The 13,014-nt window shown below is 37.4% G+C and overlaps 1 protein-coding gene across 8 annotated transcripts in view; it reads left to right on the top strand.

Moving 5' to 3' along the window:
- Positions 1-13,014, top strand: part of PDS5B (PDS5 cohesin associated factor B) — a 194,450-nt gene that overhangs the window by 48,282 nt on the left and 133,154 nt on the right. For all 8 annotated transcript variants that reach the window (XM_074387857.1, XM_039473326.2, XM_039473325.2 and 5 more), the window contains exons 2-3: positions 6,503-6,629; positions 9,722-9,925. In XM_074387857.1, coding sequence (XP_074243958.1) covers positions 6,522-6,629; positions 9,722-9,925 — 312 coding nt within the window. In that variant the 5' untranslated portion in view covers positions 6,503-6,521. The remainder of the gene's footprint in view (positions 1-6,502; positions 6,630-9,721; positions 9,926-13,014) is intronic.

The following is a 13,014-nucleotide window of genomic DNA, read 5'->3' as shown; positions in this document are numbered from 1 at the left end:
TCCGAAAATCCTGGTTTCAAATAACCCTTTGAAAGTAGGGAAATTCTAGGTTATCATGATTTTACTATAAAATGGTGGTAAATTTAAAATTTCTATTTTTTAAATGGATCAATTGCTAAATCAGTATATTGTTCATAGCATATAAAATAGAGTCTGATATAGGTCAGTTTTATATAAATGTTTTCTAAGTGCAGTTATTTTTCTTTTTTTGTTTGCTCTACCATAATAATATTTGAGATTCCCCAAAGATGAAAGGAACTATTATATGTCAAATCATTTATTTGGCATTCTATTTAAGGAGCAGTTCTGTATCAACACCTATTTCTCATTGACTTAATGATTGATTCCTCTTTCTCTGCATTGCTCCTTTTCTGCTTCTTTTTTCTTTTCACCTTTTTCTTATCTTATAATTTAGTATTCATTCCTATCATTCTCTGGACAATGTTTTTCTCAAAGATCATCCTGTCAAGTTCAAGGGAGTATTTACTGAGGTCATTTTGTATGTTTTCACTGAGGGTAATTGGTATGTATCACCCCTCCATCTTCAAATGTTTTTATCACCCCTCCATCTTCAAACAATTTTTTTCCCTAGATGTTTGTAACAATTATTGTCGTTTTTCTAAAGATATTTTCTTGACTTTCTTCTTATTTTCTTGTTTATCTCCCCTGTGGGCTTCCACCACTCCAATCACTATAAGTATTTCTTTAAGGTTTGGTGTTGGTGTCTCAGCTCACCCTACTCATTTTCTTTTCTTTTTCTTCCTTTTTTTTTTTTGAGACGGAGTTTCGCTCTTGTTGCCCAGGCTGGAGTGCAATGGCACGATCTCGGCTCACCGCAACCTCCGCCTCCTGGGTTCAAGCAATTCTCCTGCCTCAGCCTCCTCAGTAGCTGGGATTACAGGCACGTGCCACCATGCCCAGCTAATGTTTTATATTTTTAGTAGAGACGGGGTTTCACCATGTTCACCAGGATGGTCTCGATCTCTCGACCTCGTGATCCACCCGCCTCGGCCTCCCAAAGTGCTGGGATTACAGGCTTGAGCCACCCCGCCCGGCCCTACTCATTTTCTTTACTTAACTTGTAAACCCATAAAGCACGAGCAATAAATGGTTCTAAAATATTTTCTCATTTTAGACTTTTTTTTCCTAGAACTTTAGATGTACAGTTGCCTTCTAGAGCAAACTTTATTTTTCCCAAGACTTGATCTCTCTCTGGGTTTTCCCCCATCTCCATTACAGGGAGGGCAGAGCTCTTTCTTGTATATTTGCTCATCATTGCATTCCTAACACTTAGTATATTGCACCAAGTAAATTATCAGTAAATAAATAAATGGTTTTCTAGGAGCAAAGATTTTTAATCTTATAATCATCTCTGCTTCTCTGTTATCATTCATATGTCTTTGAATCAGTTTTCTTGTTTGGTAGTCATTGCCTGTGTTAGTTCCTCATTACTTCTTTCTTAGAATTTTATGTTTCCTAACTTGTTTTAATTTCTCCTATGTCTAGGTCCACTTTCTGTTGTAACCGTAGTTTTTTAGAATAGTTCTGGTCATTCATTCATTATTTCGTGAGTAATTACTACTAATAGTAGCTATTACATTTGATAGATGCTAGCATAAATGTTATATGCTACTTTTCTTACGGAGCTTGTAGTCTAGTGGGAGAGACAGAAATAAGAACAATAGATACAATGTCATAAATACTAATTGTAATAGATTCAAAGTGTGACTAGCTGTAGGGGAGGAGCCTAGCTCCCCCAAAGTTAAAATGAGACTTTAACGTCTGTAGAGTTTGCTTAGTAGACAAGGGCCAGTATGTTTTACTTGGAGGAAAATAGCCTGTGTATGTTCACAATATATTTTACAAGGTCACTCTGTCTACATTATTTAGCTGTGCTCTGTTGGCATATTCATGTATTTGGGATGATGAACAGGTTTTGTCTCTGAGATAAGGCAGAGAGACTTTCTTCCACTCCAGACTTAGTGGAAGAAAATCCTATCACATTTATCAGTCTTTTCCTGGAGTGCTTTGTCCTAGGCATTGGCTGAGTATCTTCTTTAGTTGAAGGAACATGATTATGTACTTGGTTCTTGCTAGATAGTGTTTTTCCTAACCATAAGTCATGCAACTATTATCTTGTATCATATTCTAAAAGCTTTTAACACTTTACCTGTATATTTAGGTTGTTACTATACCTGGAATTTATTTTGTGTATGGTGTGAAATATAGGTAGAGTGTCCTTTTTTTTTTTTTTTTTTTTTTTTTTTGAGACGGAGTTTCGCTCTTGTTACCCAAGCTGGAGTGCAATGGCACAATCTCGGCTCACCGCAACCTGCGCCTCCTGGGTTCAGGCAATTCTCCTGTCTCAGCTTCCTGAGTAGCTGGGATTACAGGCACGCACCACCATGCCCAGCTAATTTTTTGTATTTTTAGTAGAGACGGGGTTTCACCTTGTTAACCAAGATGGTCTCGATCTATTGACCTTGTGATCCACCCGCCTCGGCCTCCCAAAGTGCTGGGATTACAGGCTTGAGCCACTGCGCCTGGCTTGAGTGTCCTTTTTAAAAAATATAGATTTGAAAGTATCTTCAGAACTTTTTTTTTTTTTTGAGATGGAGTTTTTACTCTTGTTACCCAGGCTGGAGTGCAATGGCATGATCTCGGCTCATGGCAACCTCCGCCTCTTGGGTTCAAGCAATTCTCCTGCCTCAGCCTCCCGAGTAGCAGTGACTACAGGTGCGCACCACCGTGCTCGGCTAATTTTTTGTATGTTTAGTAGAGACGGGGTTTCACCATGTTGACCAGGATAGTCTCGATCTCTTGACCTCGTGATCCACTCGCCTCGGCCTCTCAAAGTGCTGGGATTATAGGCGTGAGCCACCGCGCCCGGCCTATCTTCAGAACTTTTTATTATATTCTCTGTTCTTTCCTTACTGTCGTCCGTACTACTTTTATTCATATACAGTTGCGTACCACATAACTTTTCTGTCAGTGATGGACTGCATATATGATGGTGGTTCCGTAAGCTTATAATACTGTATTTATACTGTACTTTTCTTATGTTTAGAAATATTTAGATACACAAATACCATTGTGTTGTGGTTGCTTACAGTATTCAGTACAGTAACATGCTGTACAGGTTTGTAGCCTGGAGCAGTAACCTATATACCATATATCCTAGATATGTAGTAGTCTATCACATTTAGGTTGGTGTAAGTACACTCTGTGTTTGCACAACAGTAAAATTCCCCAACAATACATTTGACTGAAAGTATCTCATCATTAAGTAATGTATAGCTATGTACAGGAGGAACACAGTAGATTTTTGCATGTTAATCTTGTATCCTGCAACCTTGATAAACTAATAGTTTATTTTTTGTAGATTACTTTGGCATCTTCTGTGATCTACCTGCCTTAGCCTTCTCAAATACTGGGATTACAGGTGTGAATCATCATGCTCATCCTGATGTTTGTAATGTTCATCCATATTATTGTTTGAGGCAATGATTTCTTCACTCTTGATGGCTGTTTTTTCCCCCCATTGTATGACAATACTACAAGTTGCCATTCATTTTAGTGTTGATGGACATTTGTGTTTTCTGTATTGGCAACTTAATGGTATTACCGTGAACATTTTTTTTTTTTTTTTTGAGACGGAGTTTCGCTCTTGTTGCCCAGTCTGGAGTGCAATGGCGCGATCTCGGCTCACCGCAACCTCCGCCTCCTGGGTTCAGGCGATTCTCCTGCCTCAGCCTCCTGAGTAGCTGAGATTACAGGCACGCGCCACCATGCCCAACTAATTTTTTGTATGTTTAGTAGAGAGACGGGGTTTCACCATGTTGACCAGGATGGTCTCGATCTCTTGACCTTGTGATCCACCCGCCTCAGCCTCCCAAAGTGCTGGGATTACAGGCTTGAGCCACCGTGACCGGCTTGAACTTTTTTTTATATGTCATATGGTGGACGAACTATACGTTTCTATTTAGTAAATACCACAGAGTGAGTCCTGGGGCCTATTTATCTTTTTTTTTTTTTTAACTTGATATTTAGTTTAACTGTTTTTAGTGTTTGCATGGCATATTCTTCCATCCTTTTACTTTCAGCATATCATATCCACATTTTTCATTGTCTTTTAAGGTCTTTATATTGAAATTTAAAAATCTTGTTCTTTTAACCTGATTGTGTATATTACATACACGTATAGTACTTAGTATGTGCTAAACAGTGTTGTAAGTACTTTAGATAGACTTACACCTCTTAATTTTCATTTGGCTAATTTGTCCTTATTTTACTCTGTACTTAAAAATTATACTCCTTGGTTGTGAACTTTAGATTTGCAGTTATATTCTTTCCTCACTTTGAAGATAACATTTTGCTGTTTTCTGGCTTATATTGTTGGTATTGAGAAGTCATCTATTTAAATGCTCTTCCTGTCAAGGTACTGTATGTGCTCTAAGATTTTGTTTGTTTTCTGGAATTATTATTGTCTTAAATTTAATCCTGTTTGGCTTACTGAATTTGTGGATTCATATTTTATGATATTCTCTGTGGGTATCTTGCTTCTGCTTCAAACTAGTTCTTCTGGTTCTCTCATGAATCCCATGTATGAATCCCTCATTCTTCTCCATCTGTAACTTCCATGAATTGTAGGCTACATTTAGGCCTTTTTATTCTGTATTTCAGTTGTATGTTTCTCTTTGTTGCACTCCAGATTTCTTCTGACCTTTATTTCAGTTTATTAAATCTAATTTTTTTTTTTTGAGGGAAGGTGGAATGGAGTGGCGCAATCTCAGCTGACTACAATGTCCACCTCCTAAGTTCAAACAATTCTCCTACCACAGCCCCCTTAATAGCTGGGACTACATGGTGTGCCACCACGCCTGGCTGATTTTTATATTTTTTGTAGGGATGAGGTTTTGCTATGTTTCCCAGTCTGGTCTTAAACTTCTGGCTCAAGTGATTTGCCTGCTTGGGCCTCCAAAAGTGCTGGGATTGCAGGCATAAGCCATTGCACCTGGCCTTTAATGATTAAACTTTCATATCTGCAAATACATTCACCTGTTGAATTTTCAGTTTCAGTAATTGTATTTTTTAATTTTTAGAAGCTCTATTTTTTAAATGTTTTTTAAACTTTTGGTTTATTATTTATATAATTTTTACTTCCTGCAGGTATTTTTGGAATTGCCTTTTATATTTATTTTTTTGAGACAGAGTCTGGCTTTGTCGCCCAGGTTGGAGTTCAGTGGTGTGAACTTGGCCCACTGCAACCTCTGGCTCCTGGATTCAAGTGATTTCTCCTGCCTCAGCCTCCCGAGTAGCTGGAATTATAGGCGCCTACCACCATGCCTAGCTAATTTTTGTATTTTTAGTAGAGACTGGATTTTGTCATGTTGACCAGGCTGGTCTTAAGCTCCTGACCTCAGGTGATCCGCCTGCCTTGGCCTCCCGAAGTGCTCCACACCTGGCCATCTTTTATTTCTTTAAGATTATAGTAGTTTTGCAATCCTTGATAGTTACACTATAAGAAAAATTGTGAGTCTCTTTTTGTTGTCTGGTGTTTTTGTTGGTTCTCCCTCATAGTTGCTTGGTTATTTTTGACTTGATACTGCTCATTGTTCTAGAAACATCATAGTGGGGATTCTTTGATACTTAGGATGAAGGCACTTTTCTCTAGGCAGGACTTGGATTTACTTATGTTAGGTGCTTGGGGCCATTATTAACTGGGGGTCTCGAGTTCATGTTTTGAGAGTCTCTGGGCCACTTAGGTCATGTGAACCTCAGCAAGTGTGCAGGCCCATGGTCAAAACTAATTACCTGTTCTTTCCCTGTATTCATATTGCCTTTCTCTTTTTAGCACCAAAGCAGCCTTCTTAGCGGTTCCCTGAGTTGGGGGAGGCTAGGAGAAAGAGGTGTTCATTCCTAGTTTACCGTCTCCTTTGCAGGTATATCTTTGGGTAGGGTGGTGGTCTACATTAATGCCAGGAGAGTTTCCTAGTTGACTCTCTGCCTTGACAGATAAAGGTTTACTTCTGTTTCCCTTGCCTTATAAGACCATCAAAACTGAATCCCACATTGTCAGAATTGATAAATGCTTTCAGAACATAAGTAGCTATAATGTTCCAGTGTTCCCATTTACTTGCCTGGATTCCCATACTCTCTTAGGTTCTAGTTTGGATAGTTTGTGGTGCTTTCAAAACGTATATATTTTTGATTATTTTTCTCTAGCATATGTAGTTTTTTTTTTTTTTTTTTAAATAGGTTGGAGGGTTAGGGAAAAATAGCATAGCTTGCCAATGAGGAAATAAAAGTAAAAATAAGTTTTGTTTTTCTAAAAATAATTTTGGGAAATGTTCAGTATAGTTATTTTCATTAAATGGTAAAGTAAATTACTATAAATTAGGATGTAGTTATAAATTTTGGTTGGTGGGAAAGGTTACCATTCATGTTTGTTAAGAATGTTTATATCTTTTTTGGTTTACATCTAATAGTTTTCTTGTTGTAGGGGTAGAAATATTTCTGTCATGGCTCACTCAAAGACTAGGACCAATGATGGAAAAATTACATATCCGCCTGGGGTCAAGGAAATCTCTGATAAAATATCTAAAGAGGAGATGGTGAGACGATTAAAGGTGAGTAAAATTATGTTCTTTTGGACATTTGTGTAAATCTGTGTAAATCATATGGGGCTATAATATATCTTGTTAGGGTAACTTAAAAAAGCAAAGCACAAATGACATAGAAAGGATCTAAGGGAGTAGGGTATATAAGGAACAGTGGAGATTATTTGTCTGTGATTAATGGGACAGCAGTTAGAAAGGTGAAGCTTAGATTTTCTAGGATCTCCTGTACTTGATTATAAAGAACAAGTCTACAATACTCTTATATTTCTATTTGTCTGTACAAAGTTGTCTCCTTTCTCCTATATATCATTTAGTTTCTAAAGACAACCTGCATGTCAGGACTGAAAAATTACTTAAATTAATCATCAAAGATCCAGGGGTTAAAAACAAATATTCTTTTTTTTTTTTTTTTTTTTTTTTTTTTTTTTGAGACAGAGTCTCACTCTGTCACCAGGCGCCAGGCTGGAGTGCAGTGGCACAATCTCGGCTCACTGCAACCTCCGCCTCCCGAGTAGCTAATTTGTATTTTTAGTAGAGACGGGATTTCACCATGTTGGCCAAGATGGTCTCGATCTCTTGACCTCGTGATCCGCCCGCCTTGGCCTCCCAAAGTGCTGGGATTACAGGCTTGAGCCACCGCACCTGCCCAAATATTCTTTTTTATTGCTACATGGTGTATAGGAATTTTTATAAGGAGAAAAAGATGCTAATACTATCATACATTTCACATAAAGTCTTAATATTGTAATATATATGTTTATTTATACTTAAAGTATTGGAATGTCAGATGCCAGATGTTTATTATTCAAAGGAAAATCATCTTTGAGCAGATTAAATTTACTAATAGGTGTATATTTTATCTAGTTGGGAACTTGTGTGTATTTTATTAAGAATAGTCAAGCTATAAACCCCTTCTGTATGTGACACGCTTCATTTTTATGTATTTGCCTTCTCTTGACCTATTGCATTTTTAGAGAAACAAATACATTTATTACTTTAGATTTGTTTATACTAAGAATAAGTGAACATTCCTGTTGTTTGCTGAGAAACTAATCTTGAACTCAGACAGTGCCTACACTTACAAACTGATTAGCATTAGTGTCCTTTAGAGATTTTTTTTCTCAGACATCTTTTCTAATTTGGAGGACTCTTGAGTTATTAATGAGTTTTATAATAGCATTTGAGTTGTATACAGTAGTGAAGAATTCTCGTTTTCTGGACCTTTTTTTTTTTTTGAGACGGAGTTTTGCTCTAATGTTACCCAGGCTGGAGTGCAATGGCGCGATCTCGGCTAACCACAACCTCCACCTCCTGGGTTCAGGCAATTCTCCTGCCTCAGCCTCCTGAGTAGCTGGGATTACAGGCACGCACCACCATGCCCAGCTCACTTTTTGTATTTTTAGTAGAGATGGGGTTTCACCACGTTGACCAGGATGGTCTCGATCTCTTGACCTCGTGATCCGCCCGCCTAAGTGCTGGGATTACAGGCGTGAGCCACTGTGCCCGGCCGTTTTCTGGACCTTTAACAAACTTTGTGGTTATTGTTGGTGGAATGATTGCCTCATTACTCATATTTAGTGTTTGTTATATGTTTTCATTATTTTGTGGACATTTGTGTCTGACAGTAATCCAGTTATACTTTTTTCTCATCTATTTTCCTAATTTATACTTCCTATTAACATCCTCCTTCTTAGAAAAATATTTAAAAAATTATGTGGGATGATATGTACAAGTACCCATGGAAGTTTTATACATTATAACAATTTGTTAACATGTAAGGTGACACTGTTTATAAATTTTTTTTCTTGTGATGTTTTATTCAAAATATGCCTAATCTCTTACTCTTTTGTTAAGAGATCTACAGAAATGAATAGTTCCATGCACATGCACATAGCTCTTTTTTCCCCTTTGTGGGTTTTCCTAAACACACAGGCAATCAAAACATAAATCTTAAAAGTAATAAAAGAGTTATAAGACCTGCACATCATTCCCTTATCTAACTGTAGTGCCAGGTCAGAAGGATTAGTCTGCTGTTGGTTCTAGTATCTGGCATAATAGAACTGAGAGGTTGCTCTGTGAGAAACAGTGTTTTCCACAGCTGCTCTCAGAATTCAGTATGAAATTGAGCCATTTATTACTCAGAAGCCTTGCTGAATGGCAAGGGAAATCCTTGCAGCATAAAGGACCAAGACTTTCAACATTGATCCTTTGTGGCCAGTCCCACTTGTTGCCTAGTATTTGCAGCACCACCTAGTGGATGCTGGATGGTCACCTTTCCATTGGAGTTGTATTTGAATATTGGTTCCTGTCAAGTTTAGGCAATTTTTGTTTCATCTGATGTAGGAACAGTGCAGACTGAGGTCATAATTGTAATTACTAATATTGAAGTCAGAGAAAGCTCTTCTCAGAATTTATACTATACCATTGCTCACCATTCTATTTTCTGTTCACCTTTTATAGAAATATTTAAAAGAACCATTTCTTAAAGCTTCCTTGGGCTTAACTCAAATGTGCCAATGAATTATCCATCTCATATTCTCTTTTACTGCAGCACAAGAAATATTTTGTTGAATGCTATGGTAGTTACTTCATAGTAGCTTTTCAGTGTTTAGGGATGCATCTTTGACATCATTTCTTGAATAAAACCATGTGACTAGAGTGGTTTAATGGCTTAAATGGAAAATTGTTATCTTAGGGTTTTCTTTTTTTCTTCTCAAGAAAGGATTAGAAATATTATTTTTTAAAAAAGATGGTATTCTTAAGGACATACTTCTTTTAGTCCAGTTTTACAAGTGGGACCAGAAGTTTCCACAAATATTCTATTGGGATTCTTCCAATAATGACTACTATATAAGGCTAATTTAAACTTTAAAAATCTGGTCAGCAGATATTTTGGGTAAATGAAAAAATATTTTAGTCTTTTAAAGAAAAGTTTACCTTTAGTTTTAGAAGGATTATGTTCTCTCAAATAGAGACTTTCTGTAGAAAAATGAAAGTATATTCATTTGAAGTTAACCTTAGCAATTAATATGACCTTTAATTCACATGACTATATTTATACATAGAGCATTTCATTATTTGATTTTTTTGTTTTTGTATAGATGGTTGTGAAAACTTTCATGGATATGGATCAGGACTCTGAAGAAGAAAAGGAACTTTATTTAAACCTAGCTTTACATCTTGCTTCGGATTTTTTTCTCAAGCATCCTGATAAAGATGTTCGCTTACTGGTAGCCTGCTGCCTTGCTGATATTTTCAGGATTTATGCTCCTGAAGCTCCTTACACATCCCCTGATAAACTGAAGGCAAGTACTGATTTAAACACCTCTGAGATTGATGGATACTTTGATTTATCTTTTTTTTTTTTTTTTTTTTTTTGAGACGGAGTTTCGCTCTTGTTGCCCAGGCTGGAGTGCAATGGCGCGATCTCGGCTCACCGCAACCTCCGCCTCCTGGGTTCAGGCAATTCTCCTGCCTCAGCCTCCTGAGTAGCTGGGATTACAGGCACGTGCCACCATGCCCAGCTAATTTTTTGTATTTTTAGTAGAGACGGGGTTTCACCACGTTGACTAGGATGGTCTCGATCTCTCGACCTCGTGATCCACCCGCCTTGGCCTCCCAAAGTGCTGGGATTACAGGCTTGAGCCACCGCACCCGGCTTTGATTTATCTTTCTAACTAAAATAGGTGGTAAGGCATTTAGATGATTTCCTTGGGTTCTTTGACATTAGCTACAGTAATGTTTTGCTAAATTTCATCTTTTTTTTTTTTTTTTAAGAACTTTTCAAAAACTTTCTAGTCTTGAAGTTAAAAAGTAGATTAATGCAGTGTATAATTTTTTTAATATGTTATCATTAGCTCTGTTTCAATATAATTTTGGGGGCAATTCCTTTTAACTTTTGAAAATCCATATTCAAGATTATGGCCATTATTTAAAAGAATACCTAGTATAAACATGAGTCTATAATATATAATCCTAGTTTATTTAATAGAAGATGTGTTAAAAATTGTTATGAAGAAAATACAGGCCAGGTGCAGTGCTCAGGTCTGTAATACCAGCACTTTGGGAGGCTAAGGCAGGAGGATTACCTGAGTTGTCATGAGTTTGAGACCAGCTTGGGCAACATAGCAAGGCCTTGTCTCTAAGGAAAAAAAAAGAAAAAAAAAATTAGTGTTGTGTGGTGCTGTGCACCTGTTATCCTAGCTACTTGGGAGGCTGAGGTGGGAGGATTGCTTGAGTGCCCTGAGGGCAGAGGTTGCAGTGAACCAAGATAGCACCACTGTACTCCAGCCTGGGCTGAGTGAGACCTTGTCTCTATTTAAAAAAAAAAAAAAAAATTCAGTGAACAAAATTTGAAGGAAAGGTACAAAAGACATGTAGTACTTGGTTATAGTAATTGTAAGTAAAACTGTATGAATGCAGGATCTTTAAAAGACCAGAAGAGAAAGGGAATAGCATGAGTAATCTATTTCAGAAAATGCTGGTAGAAAGCATGAAGTAATTAGAGCTGTGCAAAAGATACTCAGTGTTTATAAGGCAGGTCAGGTAGGAATTAAAAACAGCAACAATAAAATGTAATTGTGGAGACCGGTAATCCCAGCAGTTCGGGAGACCAAGGTGTGTGGATCACTTGAGGTCAGGAGTTTGAGACCAGCCTGGCCAACATGGTGAAAGCCCCATCTCTACAAAAAAATAGAAAAATTAGCCAGGTGTGGTGGCACATGCTTATAATCCTAGCTGCTCAGGAGGCTGAGGCAGGAGAATCACTTGAACCTGGGAGGTGAAGGATGCAGTGAGCCAAGATTGTGCCACTGCACTCCAGTTTGGGCAACACGGCAAACTCTGTCTCAAAAAAAGAAATATAATTGTGGAAACTATGGGTTAGAAAATGAGTCTATAGAAAGATTATTAATTCACAGTGGGAAAAAATAAAGACAGTGTATGTTTATTTCATTTAATAAGTCTTACTGTTACTTACATGCCAGGAACTGGATTTACCGTGGTGAAAAAAGAGGCGTGGTTCTCGGACTCATGGAGTTCTTGATAATTGAAGTGAAGAACGTGCTTATTTGATCACGTCTACCAATATTCAAGTAGAGAATGCGGAACCTGTTTTTGGCATTCTTGTTTTAAATTTTGATTGGTGAAAGAAACTTAGGATGAGGGAGGAAGAGGGCAATATTTGTCATTTGAAGTTGGAATTGAATTGTAAGATTTGAGAATGGTCAGAGACTTTAAAGAAAGTAGGTAATACAAGCTGGTCCATGTAGTTGTGTACCTAGGTGCTGGCTTGATTTCTAAATGTGAACTTCTCATTTGCAGATACTTAATTGGTTTAAGGAATGACTCCATTTGTTTGGCTGTAGGCCGTGGCTCTCCCTTATTAGATGTTTTGTTGGCATTCTCATGATGGGGAAGTCTAACTTAAGGCTGCTGCTATACAATTTACTTACCTCTCTTGGGGATCTTGCAGTTTGCATGATCTGTGACCTATTTCAGGACTTAAGGGGTAATGAGAAGTTCTTCCTAAAAAATAGCTGCATATCTGTTCTGTTTATAACAGGACAGTTTATGAGAAGAATATAAAATAGCTGAAATTAGGGTCTTTGTGCATTATTCCCTAGCTGAAAAATTTTAAGTATTTAGTTTTTCTGATGAAAAAAAATTTTTTTTGAGACAGAGTCTTGCTCTGTCTCTGATGCAGTCTTGGCTCACTGCAACCTCTGCCTCCCAGGTTCAAGTAATAGCCTTCCAAGTAGCTGGAATTACAGGCGCCCGCACCATGCCCGGCTAATTTTTATATTTTTAGTAGAGATGGGGTTTCACCATCTTGGTCAGGTGCGTCTTGAACTCCTGACCTCATGATCCAACCACCTTGGCTTCTCAAAGTGCTAGGACTACAGGCAAGAGCCTCTGCCCCTGCCTGAATATTTGAGTCTTATTCTCAATGCTTCTTTTTTCTTTTGGGGGACTGTAAAATTATTAAAATTATGAATTATTAAACATTATTGACTTTGAGGATGCTTTCTAAATATTTAAGAGATTTCACTTTGTTTTGATTAGCATCCAAATTCATATGTATGTATATCTGTCTGTATTTTGTCTACAGTAGTGTTAAATACATATTAGAAAATTGTGATGTTTGAGTCTTACTTTTCCACTTTCAGTTTGTTGTTGTCATCAGCAAACCCCTTTTATATAGTTGGGTTCATGTTCAGACAGTAAGTGGTGAGTTTATAAGTGGCTGTTGTCTTTCCATTGCCACATAGGGTCAGTATGACATGCATTCTCTTTTAGCAATCCAGGAAAGGTTCATTCATAGAGAACATATTTTCCACAGTACTACTGTCAAAGTAACTTTTTTTGTTTTAGGTAACCTTTAAAAAAAAACTTT

Source organism: Saimiri boliviensis, chromosome 16 (assembly GCF_048565385.1).
Source record: "Saimiri boliviensis isolate mSaiBol1 chromosome 16, mSaiBol1.pri, whole genome shotgun sequence".
NCBI classification, from domain to species: Eukaryota; Metazoa; Chordata; class Mammalia; order Primates; family Cebidae; genus Saimiri; species Saimiri boliviensis.
The sequence above is the reverse complement of the archived record's forward strand: the minus strand, read 5'-3'. Positions and strand labels throughout refer to the sequence as shown.